Below are 14,974 nucleotides of genomic sequence, written 5' to 3' on the forward strand. Positions count from 1 at the left end.
AGAGTTAATACTTTATATTGGATAAATTTGTATGCATTGCAGTTTCAGATACCAGATAATTTCTTCTCTTAGGAACTTGCTCCTGGTACCTTCTTTCTCACCAGCAGAAGTCTAGCTTACATATCAATTTCAAAATTGGAACAGGGTAAATCTCTTGCTGATGGCATGTTAACGATGTGTTTTTATGGCTGGTTATGTCTGTGAGTTCCTTCAGACGTGATTTCCCTACTACCATAACTGAGCAGTGGAACTGATGTGATTGGATTAAAAACTGGAAGTTCAGAAACAGTTGGAGAATCAGTAATGATGAGATGAGCCATCAGCAGGTGGCTGTATCGAATCACAAAACCAGAGCTTTGTGTTATGTTGAGCCTGTTCCATTGGGGTGTGTAAGCAGCTCACTGAAGACAGTATAACTTTTATACACCTACAGCCAAGTGTGCTAAACCACACCTGTGTTTGCTGCTGGTGAATCGATAGTCTCGAATTCTCAGAAATAATGAGCAGTCAAGTATCTTCGTTTTTCTGTATAAGACATCTTAGGAAAACAGCAGTTAGCCTCTACAGCAGTGACAGTGAGGAATGAGCTATGCTGAATAGGAGGGTGTTACATTCTGTTAAATATTACATTTAAAATATGTTGGAGACATGAAAGGCACAAAGGAATAAAAGGTGAGGATCTAGATTAAAAAAATATTAGCTGGTATGTGAGATCATAAAGCTTACTGTAAAAGTTTTTCACCACAAAGTGTTTTGAGGACAAAAGTGGAAAGATTTTCTGATGCGTTTCACCATTATGTCGTACGTTCTTTTGTTAAATCTTCCTAGAAAACCACAGGAAGTGGTTAAATAATGCTAAAATAACATTTTAGGTGATTAGGCAGCTGACATCCCCTTGTCCTTTAATCAGCTGTATGCACTTTAGAAGATAGTTTAAAAAAGAGGTGGGCTATCAGCAGGAAGGTCTCTTACGCTTTTGGCATGTGGAATCTTGATATATTGCACAGGTTTTACAATCTATAGAACTGTTTTATATAGACTGCAGGTTTGCTTGTGCTTCATTTAACTTAAATACAGCTGTCTAAACATGGAACTGAACTTATAAGCCAGCTTTTATGATGGTCTTTGGAAAAACAGTTTCCTTCCAGAGCTGTGTGATACCATGAAACAAAATACTTGTAAATCTAAAACAAAGCTAAAATTAAAATGCCATTTCAGTTAAGCTCCAAGAGTAATAGATAATACCACTATTTACAATTTGATATATTATGTAACTTGCAATCTGTGTGCAGCTGTATCTTACTGTCTAGCTCTACTGTTTGGCAAACAGTAGTAAATTAAAGAAGATATTTTAGTTTTTCTTACTATGACACAAAACCCCAAATGCTTTCACTTTGTACTGGCATCATTTCGTTTGCAAAAGCACGTTGTGACATGAACTCTTATCTGTGTCTCTGGATGCAACATGGATAATACATTTTCTTCAGGGCAATTGTACTGTCAAGTCACTGTAGGTTGAAAGTTTCAAGGTTTCTTAAGGGAGGGACAGTAAATTTGAAGGGTTCTTAAGGTGGGGCAGTTTCTGTCAGGAAGAGAGGAATTCTGTATGTTCCTTATTAGTGCCTGGAAATTCAGCCTCCCCTTCTGCCTTTTTCAACTACCTTGCAGATTCTGAACTAATTGTTTCCTTCTTATGTTGGATAAAATACTCGTAATTTAAAAAAAACTAAGAGAAACATTGCTTCATGCCCTGAATCTTTCCAACTCCCAACTCTGGCATAAACAGCAGGTTTCCTAATTCTTACTTTAAAGTGGTACAGCTACAATGTGCTATCACACCCCACATCATGTATCTCAATAAACTTTATATGCTGCAATAAAGACTGCATGAGCTTACTTGAGAAAAAGTGAGTTGGGCTGACTTGGCATTCAGGCTGACACATACTCAAAAACCAGTTCTTGTAGCATCAATGACTGCAAGCTGTCATTTTGCTCTAGTCCCACTGGGTGTTTGTGCAAAGGTAAGGGTGGGTGTGCCACCTGTGAAGCTCAGCAGCAGCATGAGCAGCACAGTGCTGGCTGTCACCTCACCAGCACTCTGTCTGGGCTGGACTCACACTTTGCACCTTGACATCTCTATCCACTGCAAGGAACTATATTCATTTTGTCCCTATAGGCAGATGTAGATGTTTCCGTAAGGATAGTGAATGAATATGGAAAACAATAACAAAGATCTCTGTGATTTTTACAATAGCTTATGTCAACAAAACAGAATCTTTACAAGCATGACCCCACTTTTGATTTTCAGAGTATTTTTATTACTGTTTCAGTTGTACAATTTCAGCATTGGGGAACAACACATAATATGCAGTACACAGCTTGCATTGTTCCCAGGTTTTAAAGTTACGTGTCAAGGTTCAGGCTGCAGCATAGAATTCACCGTTCCTAAAACAAAAGCAGACACATACACACAGTTCTACATTGCTGCAGTATTACCGCAATCCTGTGTGGCAAACACAGTATTAGGAGCACCCTTGCCATTAAGACACTGCATGTACCAAAGGATTAATGACGTGGATCCTTAAAGTTCAGCCCTGCTGCCCCTGTAGCATTTGGTCATGTCAAAGTGACATCACTAGAAAAACACATTAAGCAGTTCACTCCTTGGCTTTAAAAGTTAGTGAAAGGGTAGAGCTAGTGAAACACCTGACAAAATGAAGCTAAAAATCTGATATACATTTTGCATAGTTAAATTTATGTCTTGATAAACTTGGATCACTGGATTTTTGTCTTCTTCTGGCCTTTATTCCTTTGCTTTGAGCTGAACTGTTATTCAAAACACTCTCACTCAGTGTCCCCCAGTCACTCCAGGTATCTTTCCATTTCTTTGGTTGCTGTCTTCTCCTTAACACCTCAACTCTTTTGTATTCCTTCTACAGCAATAGCTGTGCCAGACATCTACTCCCTACCCTTTGGCTACTCCTATTTATTTTCTTCAGCTTTTCCCTCCTCTTCCTCTTCAGTCACTTCCACTCCCTTCTGTTACTCCTCTCAACAATCTCTGGGCTCTTTCTCATCTTCAGCCATTCTGACTGTCTCTTAATAGAGAGCCAATGCTACAGTCTTCTTGTTGCATCCAGTTGCTATTTGCAATACCACTTCTAAATCCTTTAGCAACATTCACCTCTAAGGGCCTCATTCTTTCTATATTTACACATGGATATAATCCCAAAAATTCCAACAGTTTTACCTAGTAAGTAGAAGATGAAAATCCAACCCACTGCCTTGCATTGTAGCTGGAAAGAAGAGAGAGTTAAAAGAAGGAAACTGAATGAAAAATTAAAATTGCAGTGTAGTAGTGCACATTCCCTCTCTTGAGGTTGTTTTTTCCCTTCTGATGTGGAATTAAACGTTTCCACAGTGTGTTAATTATTGTCACAATTTTCTGTTACAATGATCTTAAACAAATTTGATCGCATTTTCTTCTTTAACCTGTTGATATGGGCTATTGTTCTGAATTTCCACTGTTCTCTGTTAAAGTCTTTAACTAGTCCCTAATATCAGGAAAAAAAAAATCTGCCTTCTACCTGATGACACCAGAACAGGGGAGGGAAAATATTCACATGTATCCCCCATAAAGCAGAGGCTGCTGAGATAAGCACATTCAAAAAATATTATAGGGCTGCCCGGATCACTCGATTGCTTATAGTTTGAATGGTATGCAAGCAAGTTTTGCACACCTACTGTGTGCAAAATGAAAGCTGTTCTTCCTTCACAGTCTCTGAGACTCGAGTCAAAAGCAAGTAAGTTGTATTTCTGATTGTCTACAAGTTACTTTTTTGCCTGTAACTTTCATCTCTGTTTCTGTTACGGGTTTGGGCTTGTTTGGTTTTGTTGGGGTTTTTCTTTTGTTTATTCTGTGAAAGTTGAACTAAACAAGCCCAGTGTTCAGTAGCACAGGAAGCCAAGCCAGGTTTTGCTCTTCAGCCCCAGCCTTGGCACTGGCAACAGGAAGGAACGTTCCTACAGCCAGACAGAGCTCCTGCTGTCACACAGCTCAGCCCCAGCACAGTTGCCATTCTGATTTCAAGTCTGCACACAAGCTGATTATTTGCATACATTAAGTTCCACATTGAGTATTTAACTGCAGGTATTTTTTAGTATGGCTTTAGGCTGATTTTTCTGTTAGTTAAACACTTAAAAGGAAAATACTTAATTAAAAAACACTATACATTTTGAGATAAGCTAGTGCCTGTGAAAAGTGCGAGGTTAATAACTTTGGAAAGTGCAGTCCTCCACATAGCCACAAATATAGACAGCGAAAGTGCAGACGTCTCTGACCTGCCTGCAGCAGCTGAGGTGCCAACATGGGGAAGGGGGAAAAGGGTGATTAGCCCCTAGTTTGATTCTCTGCTGACATACAAGGATACGAGTTCTGAGCACCTGTCAGTCACTGAATGACTACCAACACTGACTAAACCTTTTGGACTGTACAGCATAGTCACAGTCTGAACAACTTCATTTCTGCCCTCCTTAGTCAACGTAGAATCATCATCCTTGAGGTAGACGACCAGATATTCCAACACACTTTCCCTGCACCTTTCAGTATCAAATTTTTCAAGTAAAAAATCCTTATTTTCAAACACTAACTAGCGATTTCATTTTAACCTACAGCATCATCCACATTGTATCATGTCTGGAATAATCTCTTTTGTATTATATTTGATGCTTTACATTTTCAAAGCACATCCAAAAATCAGCTGAATAAAGATTGCATGAAACCCTACAATTTAATCATAGTATATGATTATATAGAGTGTGTATATATATATATATATATATATATATATGTATATATATATATCCTATCTCTATAGTTTTATGGCCAAGTTATAAGCCCCTGAGAACAGAGTTTATGCAGAAGCACTGGCACCAATAACACTAGTGGATGCAGCTTTATTTAGATGTAATTAGCATAGAAAACACCTGGAATGATTTATATTTTCTATTTATAATAGATTAACTCTTTGGATATTTTCATAACTATATTAAGAATATATTTGTTAATCTTAACATCCATTGCAGAAAGATTATATTTACACACAAATACACAAAGACAATGTGAAAGAGCAAGAAGGAAGAAAAGGTGCCTGATCCTGTGCCCTTATTTATATACATGGGTAGTGCCTTTAAATCAGCTCATAGGAGTGTGGGTCCCAGGTGTGGACAAAAATTACAGGTTGTGGTCCTTAACACTTTATGCATCTATGACTTTGACAAACTACTATTTAAACTATTTTTACAAATACATTCTACAGTAACTGTGTCTATGGGCTCAGGCGTCCAGCCCTGAGAGAAACAGAAAGTCTGCATTTGTAAAAATGCCCCAGATGGGGGGCATGTTCAGAATGAGCTTCAGAATGCACTGAAACTCACTGTCCACCCAGCACAGGGGACGATCTCTCCAGCATTCCAGTCTGTGCTGGGACCCACCAGCAACAGTTGCTCTTTCACTGATTATAAGACTTGGATAAGTGAGTCTTGGTGATACAGTAACCACTTGCTTGAAATGCAAAACAAGCCGAACTCAATTCAAAATAGATTCCAACTGTGTTTTTCCTATCTACCATTAGATGTTACTGTTAAAAAAAGAGACTTCAGTTCAACATAAAAACATGACATCATGACCCTGAGATTACCTCAGCTGGTTAAAACTTGGTTGTATAATGCCAAGGTCATGGGTTCAATCCCCTATGTGGGCCATTGACTTAAGAGTTGGACTTGATCCTCGTGGGTCCCTTCCAACTCAGAATAGTCTGTGATCTGTGAAAATGAAACCGTATACTTTCCAGAGTACAGGAGCTTCTTATATTGTCTGTATTCTTCATTAAAGTCTCTTAATACAATCTTAGTTTGCAACATACTTAAGAAGACAAACTAAACATGTTTGCAATACTTTCACAGGAAAATGGAATTCTTTTCAGACTGAAAGAATATAAATTTTGATAAGTCAGTAATGGCAACATTTTTGTAGGTAAAAAGTGCAAATTTGTGTATATCACCTCTAAGAATTTTACACTGCTACCTATAAGGAATTTCAAAGCATCCTTCTTTTGATGTGCTTTACCAGTTGAACAGTACATTTTGACCAAGAGTCATAAAGTATATTTGACTGCTGCCTCCTGACTGTACTGATGCAAAGAACACCTTGAAGGGAGGAAAAGAAAAAAAATATGCTGTCAGTTTACATTTATGAGAATACTTTTACTCATATAGGAAGTTTGATAGAATGCCACAGTCCCAAATACAAGGATATAAGGATATCACAAATCAATTTTAATCCCATGAGTTAACTTCTTAAAGTGAAACTCTAGTTGTGGTACAACTGGATTTTATTCTTTAATAGGTATTTCTTTTCCTATTTGAAAAGAAACAGGAGAACATCTAAAAATAATCTAAACAGTTTGGGGGCTCCAATTTTCTAAATATGACAGTGTGACTAAGAAGGTTTCAGAGAACACTTACCAGAATTGCTATATACAAGATATTATACTTGATTATCCATACTCTGGTGTCTGCAATTAAGAGTGTTGTGGGGTTTTCTTCCCCATGATGGCTGCTCTGTAATTACAACAGCCCATGAGAGGCAGCCTTGTAGCAGGGTGCTTTTGGGGCTGACTCACCAGCCCTCCCCACTATACCTGTGGTGTGGCCAGTTAGCAATGTCTGTATTTGTTATCACCTCTGATAGCAGTGAAGGCTGGGTGGAATAGGAGTTCTACCAGAGCTCCTGGTGGGGAGGTGTGGAATACTCATAATCAGAGTTTTGTGGGATCAGTGACTACATTGGCTTTAAATGGGGAAGTTATACTCAGGTAAGAAATAACCAATAACAAAGTTACACAAATTAACTGGTCGTAGTGTCATAGTCAGCTATTAGTCATTTTTGCTAAATTACCACACTGTAGTAATTTCTGTACCTTGTCATTTCTTTCACATAGAAATTTTAACTTCTGTGCTTTCTTGTGCATAAATACTCCTTCCAGATTTCCAGTCTCCACAGAACGTAGTTCAATGGCTTTCTCTCCCCAGCCCATGACCTGATTAGACTGAAGGTAAGCTAAAAGAAAAGAGAAAAAAAAAATTATACTATTTAACAGCTGAAAGACTGATTATGGTCTCATTTATATCAATTATGGATTGGATACATTTCTCTTTGATAACAATATGTTCTGAATTATTTGTAAAAAAGCCTTGGGAATAGTAACTAAATTTCTTGCACTCTAGACATATATCCTAACTACTACTGTATACCTTAGATTCACAAAAGGTTGAAGGAAACCTCTGAAGGGCATCTTGTTTAACCCCAGCCCCACAGTGGGGTCAAATTAGATGAAGCTACTTGGGCCTTGTCCAGACATGTTCGATGGATATTTCACAACCTCTCCAAGACACTGCTGCAATGCATCACTTTCAAGGTTAAAAATTCCTTCCTAACAGGATGTTTTCTTGGTGCAACCTGTGCCCATTTTTGCCTATCATCCTTTAACTGTACAAGAAAAGTCTTGACTGTCTTCTCTGTACCCATTAGGTACAGAGACTGTACTGTGTCACCATTAGGAAACTGGGTTTGTATTTACTACGAAGATCAGCTTACTCTGAAATGTAAATACTTTAGAATTTGAGACTATGGCATGATTAATTTGGTGTCCTTAGCTATTGTCTTCCCATCACTGGTTACATGCAGCATCTCCAAAACCCAAAAACGGTAATCCAGCACTGTGGAAGCTCACTGTGGTACTTCTTTTAACTCTAGCAGTAAGAAACTGGAATAGCAATGAAGGAGTTAACACCACAGATGTCAAATTAGGCACAGTTTCAGTGAAAGCCCTCTGAATAGTGCATGTATGGGCTTCCAAGGTAAAATCACATTAGTTATGCTCTATTGGTAGTCCATGCTCAGAAATTGTCCTTCTTGCTCAGCTATCAACTGTTGTTCATTAGCCTGTGGATCCTGGTGCTCTGAAATGATGTAGAGGGAAAGAGTGCATTGGACTGGGTTTAGCTTCAGTGGACAGTGCTTGCCTGCCCTACATTATTAGTGCAAGCAATGTCTGTTTCTTAAAACCTTCCATGTTGCTTTAGGTTTCTGTCTAAAAATTAAACTTTCAGTACAGACTAATAGAGGAGGCAACAGCCTGTGATCCTGCTTGAAGAAGGACAGCAGAAAATGAAGGTAATATACTCTATGATTGTATATACTTCTAATACTAACTTGGAATCCTTGCTTTCTAACTGTTAGAACAGTGTACAAAAATCATACCTCCTTGGAAACATGTTTTGGCTACAATGTTGTGATTTTAGTTTCCTCAAAGTCTATGAATTCCCCCTAGATCTGTTCAGAAGAGTTTCCTTTCAGATACTCTTTATGCACACTGAAGACTTCCCTGCCACTAGAGCTGAGAGCAAAGTAATTCTTTCCCAGTATCCCAGTCATAAGGAAAGAGGAAGAAACCAACCTGTTCTAAAAGCAAAGCATCAGTGAGCAACTGGAGGTAAGTGGCAAAAGAAGAGGGGTGTTTTCTAAAACTCAAACCCATGAAATCAATACATTTTAAAATCTTTTCAGTTCTTAGACTGTATAACAGGGCATCACTGCTGTAGGCTGTGAGGCTGTCATCAACATTTCTGAAGCACTGCAGCAGTATCAGCATGAGCCCCAGGACAGCACCCAGTGAAGTATCTGGAAATGTAAGCCCAAACCACACATAAAGTGAAGAAGATAAAAATTATACAATACTCAGACTTCTGATATTTTTTGTAACTGACACCACATTAACCTTTTCAAGCTTCGGTTTTGAACACAGCAGAGGCAGAGGCACGCTACAGATCTGGTGGGTGGGACAGCAAGACAGGTGCATATATATAATATAAACAGCATGGAAGCATTCTCTGGCTACACTGTTTAGTACAGGTCATAAAGGTCTGGCAACAAAGACCTAATCTGCATGTAAGTCTCCTGTTCTTTTCCACCACATGAAATCTGCACTCCAGGCACCAACGTGCCGTGTCTGTATCAGCTGTATCCGTGCCTTTGGCAGATTTCAATTTGATACCTTCCTTTCAGCTCCCAGTAACCACTTCATTAGGCTCTGCTGCAACCTCTAGGTCATTTGGGATAGAAAGCCTGGATGACTGGACCACTACTGCTGTGTTCAGAAGAGACCTGACCTCCAAGCAGTATTACAATAGGCACATAATAAACCAGATACACCAAGTTCAGCTCTGATGTTCTGCTGGTCAGCCAACACACTGAGAACTTGTCAACTGACAATGGCAGATTTAAGTAACATAAAATCTCAGTCTCGTAGCAGAATCAAAAAATTCTCAATTTTCATTTATGAAACAACATGCCCAAAAGGCCCCATTATACCATTTTCAGGGTTGTCCAGTTACAAGGATTTAATTATACACAGATATGAATTTGGACGATAGTGGGGTGTGAATTCAAAGGTCAGTACTGAGTCCTGATAGTCTTCCTATGTGGGAGCACTTGCAGGTGTTTGACGTGAGGTGAATTGAGAGCAGATGCTCAGAATAAAGTTGTCTCCTTTTGGAACACCAGCTTCTACACTATGAGCAACTTGGGAATAGTTACTTTGAGTCCACTTTTCACCTCGACAAGCTTTAGATAAAAATGTCCTGTGCTTCCAGCCGGCAAAATATACAGGTCCTTATGCTACAGATTATACCAGACTTAACAGCCACTTTTAACAGTAGCTAAGCAGAAAAGGCATATACTGACTCAAAATGATGTGCCAGTAGCTGCTTAACCTACTGGAACAAAGATATTCAGAGTTACCTGAAGCTCAGGTTACCATGCATCTTAAAAGACCTGTGCATGAACTGCTGCTGTTTCATTCAGTAAAGCAGCATAGACTTTCTTCTACCCTGGAATGGAGTTCGATATCATGAGTCAGACACACAAAAGTGGATCAGACTCTTGTTTCTTCATTTCGAACTTGTTGGCTTATCTGGAATCAGATGCTTGGGGAACTTTTGGATTCTCCATCACTGGACTCTTTAAGGTCAAGTTAAACAAACAACTGTCACCAGTGATACTGATGTGGATGGAAGAAAAGGGGCATTAAGGTCCTTTCCTGCCCTATTTTTGTAACACTAATCAGAAAAGCCCAGTTTTATGATATTTTGCTTAAAGCTTGCCTTGATTCTGCTCTCATGTGGACACCAATCACTGTGGTATGAGCAGGTACATTCTGTGCACGAGCTGGACAGCAACTCTTTCAAGAACTGTTGAGTATGTTGGTAAAGCACTGAGGCAGTTATTCAACCACATTTTGGTAATGCTCCCTGTTTCTCTACATAATAATCCTTTTTGCTAAGGACTTTTACTGGTTCCACACTCTGGGAATATCCAGATTTCTATCAAACCTCTAAGATTACATACTGTAAATAACTCGTTACTCACACAAAAGGGCAAAAGTGTTCCCAAATCTTATTAACTTGATCTTTCTTAAAGCCTTTTTTAATCCTGTTTTATAGAAAGAAAATATTACATCTATATTTATATTTAGCCCTACATATGTGAAGTATCTTTCAGATAAACATAGAATACTTCTACAATTTTAATTTCCCAGAGGATTTTAAGTTTCCTCTCTCTGATTTCTTATTAACAGATTGGTCACAGAGGTCCCAACTTTAAGACTATGAGTATGTTATATTTAGATTCCCTGCCCTAAATCCATCCATTATAAAACAAACTGGTTTTTTTGTATCAAAATATGCTCACCAACTACAGAAGTTTTCCTTCAAAATACTTGTTTAAAGAAATCAAAAAATGAGCAAAGGATGACTAGAGAGCACCCTGAGGTTAACACAAGACCCTTTAATCTCTGCAACAGAGTGAAAATTTTGAGATAAGCTCATACAGACTTCAGAATGTCTGAAATGTGTCTGGAAATTTCCTCCAGGAAAACAGGATCTTTTAAGAAACCATCAAGTTGTCCCTAAGCTGGGCTGTGCAAATAACAATTATTCACACTTCTGTCACAATAGTTAATGTTCTTGTCTGGAGCCAAGAATATGTAAGGATTAAGAAAATTAATAGAGGAGTTAGTGGGAAAATTATTTTAGTAACAGTTAACAGAGGTCCTTGTTTAAAGTTTGAGTTGTGTCTTGAGTTACAGGTTGGGTTAGTTTTTAGTGGAAATGTGATTCCAAACAGAAGTCAAATTATTTTGTACCATGTCACAAAGACTGACAGTTTCTGTTCCAATGAAATCCATTTCTGAGATACCAGAAGTGCTGCAGCAGCAACACAAGTGTTCTCAAGGTAACACACTGAAACATTTTCAAATGACAACTGAGAGGGGCTTCTTGGAGACTGCCTCCCTTCAACTGTGGAATCTGCCAAAGTATAAACAATGAGAGAGACAGACAGATGGAGACTGACACCATTCTTTCCAGAGAATATCCACAGTCTTGCTCTCTGAAGAAGGAAGTTGTTCTGAAGGAAGAAGTTCTCCAAAGAGAAGGCTGTTCACTCTCCTCTCCTAACCTCACCATCCAAACTTGGTTCATCTAAATCGTCCTCTGCTTCCTCAGCAGGATGTTTCTTTATACCTGTCCTAGCTACCTCTCCCAGGGTGAGCACCACCTTCCCACCTGGTGATGCCCATTTCTCTGGACTGACTACAGTGAAAATCTAAACTATTCATATAGACAAGCTTCTTTATAGTATGAGTCACCCAGACAGGATGCCATCCTCAGAAGCATCTTCTCCATTCATTCTATTAAGATGTAATCAACCTTGAGAAACTGAAAATATTATGCCTAGCCAGATGAACACCAAAGGATGTTTAAATTAGAAAAGCTAACTGGCATAAAAGATCATATATTCAGTTGGTTCAAAGTGGTGAAGTTTAGTTCGCTTCAATGCCAGGTGGGAATGCGCAAGGAAACTTCTACTGAAGTTAAGGCAGTGTGATCTCCAGGCTGCAAGAATGCTTTACAAACCTCTTGCATCTGTGGGTTTGATGACTCAGTACTTACAGCAGTATCAGGAAGAAGAACTTAATCTCTCCCTGGTCCACTTCTGAGGTACTCCTGCACATTCTCACTAGATTAAGTGCAAAAGCTATGAAAGAAATCAGTGCCCAGTGACACAAACTGCAGATTTCCAAGGAGGAGTAATAGATCTATGCAACCCTTCTTGCATTATCCCCCTTTCTAAGGCAGGATGTAAGAAAGCCCTTTGTTCCTTATCTCTCATCTGTCTTAGAAACGCACTCAGTGAGGGGAAAGAAGCACTGTAAGGGGAGCTTATAACCTTATACCCATGTTTTGAAACTGAAAACAGTATTGTTGCTGAATGTTTTGAAACAATGCAAAAAAGTCAGTTGTCCTGTAGTCATCTTGTGTTCCAGAGGAGGGCTTCCTGCCCTCAATACTGTTGCAAACCTTCCTCAAATGTCAAACATGGCATTTACTCAAGGGTGTTACTCTATTAACAGGCTTTTCCTAAAACTACTCAGCTTGAAGTGAAAGGAGAAAGGTGAATATCCTTGATTTTCATGGTGGCATCCAGTTTCTACAAAGCTAATATCATGCTTCTGTACAATCTAAGTGTCTTGGACTTGCTTTGTTTATGGTCCTGTTTGTTTTAAAATATAGAAGAACAGGAATGAGACAGAAATTAAAAGTAACAAGTAATAAAACAAAAAATCTGCCTGTGTTGTTCTTGGTTTTCCCCATAGTGTTAGCTTGAAGCCCTCTGGGGAAGGTGAAACAAACAGCTGTCCTGGCTCCAGTACAACCAGAATCTCCTCCCACACAGCCAACTGCAAGCCTGGGGAGACTGAGGATCTATTATAAATACCTTGGACTGGCAGCCCTGTGAATTTAAAGTGATAAAATTAAGGGGCCATTTGACAGCAGTTACAGATCTCTTCAGTAACTGACAACTCTGTAGCTGTGAATTTGTACATAAAATGCTGTGAGCTATGGACAACCAAAGCCCCTCTTTCCCCTCTGTAATTCACATAATTCTCTCTGTGAAAACTGGTGGTAAGGTGAATCCTCAGCTTACTTCGTCTGTATAGTCAAGGTGTGATGCAATGAACAGTGAGGCAAAAATACAGACTGCAATCCAAATGTGAAGCCCCCGTTGCAATCTCTGGCCATGTTAACACAAACATCCATAAATCTGTTTACCCTTTACACATCTGGTTTGCTCAGAAGTTGCTTTATATGCCATACAGCACTTTCACATGGATACAAACCTCATAAAGAAGTCAGGCTTCATGCAGTGGAATCTTATATTTAATAAAGAGCTATTTTTCATACATACCTACAGATGCTGGCATTTCTCCCCACTGTAAAACAGTCTCCTTTGTGAAATGCCCATATATATCAATGTAGATGCCTTCATCTTCATAGGTGAGCAAAAGCTCCATTCCGCTGGTATTCGGCAGGATGATAATGGCATGTGGGCGAATAGTCCCCTGGATCTAGAATCATATTTTACTAAGATTTATATCAAACACAGACTGCGATTTTAGTGACAACATCAATCTAACTAGCTTGGCAGAGCAATAAAAAGAACTGACTCATGGAAAGTGAAAGAAATGCCTGTTCTCAAAGGCTGAATAGTTTGCTAGGGAGCCTCTGAAACAGGCTTTCTCCCCTCCTCCCCCCTTGAATATGACAGTAGGCTTGCAAAGAAATAAATGTTCAGTATTCCACTTTAAATTTACCAGTGTTAATTGGTTTCAAGAAGCCATGGAGCCATTGAGACACAATAATATTTACTTAGTAACTCACAAAACATTGCATTATACAAATAGAAGAAAGGTGAAATAAATTTCAAGTCACAATTAATTCAGATGATGGAGGAAGGACTGAAGCTTCCACATACCAGGAGATCAGTGCTTTCACTTTCCATGGTATTTCCCTAACCCCACTCACAAGTTAAAACCTAAAAATGTAACAGTATTCACCTTGCTGTAAAAATTTACCTGGACCTTTCAAATACAAGCCACTCTCTGTCCTTCCCTTCCCAAATCCTTCACTGGAAACAGTTCCCATCTCACTGCTATTGGGCACAGATCTCTGTACGCCACAGGAACTGTGCATTTCACTCACACGAATCTCTCTCAGAAGCCAACATGTCCCAAGCGAAGTTAAAAAAAAAAAGTCGAGGTATACAACCATGAAGGTGGGATTTTATGGAAGCATTTTTGAAAGAAAAAGAGGACAGCCTTAAAAAACAGTAACAAAGCTTCTCCTTGTTTAAAGTGCTACTCAAAACAGGATGTTAAATTAAATAGTAAATTAAACCACCACAATTAGTATTTTTACAGGAAGCTTTACATCATTCTCACAAGCCAGCCACACACAGATCTTTTTCTCTTCAAGCACAGACATATATGCACACTGTGAGGGCACAACGAACAGTAAAAGAAGCACTGAAGCTGTACTTGCCAAACCGAATACACTCAGGCCAACCACTTGACTCCGTGCCTCCGCAACAACTATCCGCAACACTAGAACAGGTATCCAGAGCCGCAGAGCAATTTTAATGCGTTGCCTTGGTACTCGCATGAGCGATCGAAGCAGGTAAGAGGTGAAGAGAGAGGTGGGGAACCAGGAAAAGAGGCTACCAGAAAGCAAGAGTATCTAAAGTCAGCCTGTTAAAAGTCTGGGCTGTTGCCACCAAAAAGCACCTTGAGAGAACTATCCAATTCTAGTAGACGCTCTTCAAAATGATAAAATACCAAAAAAGATAGAGCTGCTGTGGCAGTTGATTTATTTCAGGTCTAAGACTCTAAAGGGAAAATGTATTTTTAGTACATACTAACTTTTGGTTGAAGATGGCACACAAACTCAGTCAGTCTTAGAGGTGCCCCACATATTCAGGGCAGTCACCTGGGAAATCTCTCTCATCAGGTACCTA

General features: G+C 39.1%; 1 protein-coding gene across 3 annotated transcripts in view; it reads right to left on the reverse strand.

Moving 5' to 3' along the window:
* Window positions 1-2,290: 2,290 nt before the first annotated feature.
* The window catches only part of NRK (Nik related kinase), a 92,184-nt gene continuing 79,500 nt past the window's right edge, over window positions 2,291-14,974 (reverse strand). For all 3 annotated transcript variants that reach the window (XM_071569635.1, XM_071569636.1, XM_071569633.1), the window contains 3 exons: window positions 13,370-13,529; window positions 6,981-7,120; window positions 2,291-6,207 (listed from right to left, as the gene is read on the reverse strand). In XM_071569635.1, the coding sequence (XP_071425736.1) occupies window positions 6,124-6,207; window positions 6,981-7,120; window positions 13,370-13,529 (384 nt within the window). In that variant the 3' untranslated portion in view covers window positions 2,291-6,123. The remainder of the gene's footprint in view (window positions 6,208-6,980; window positions 7,121-13,369; window positions 13,530-14,974) is intronic.

This window comes from Pithys albifrons, chromosome 14 (assembly GCF_047495875.1).
Source record: "Pithys albifrons albifrons isolate INPA30051 chromosome 14, PitAlb_v1, whole genome shotgun sequence".
Classification (NCBI taxonomy): Eukaryota; Metazoa; Chordata; class Aves; order Passeriformes; family Thamnophilidae; genus Pithys; species Pithys albifrons.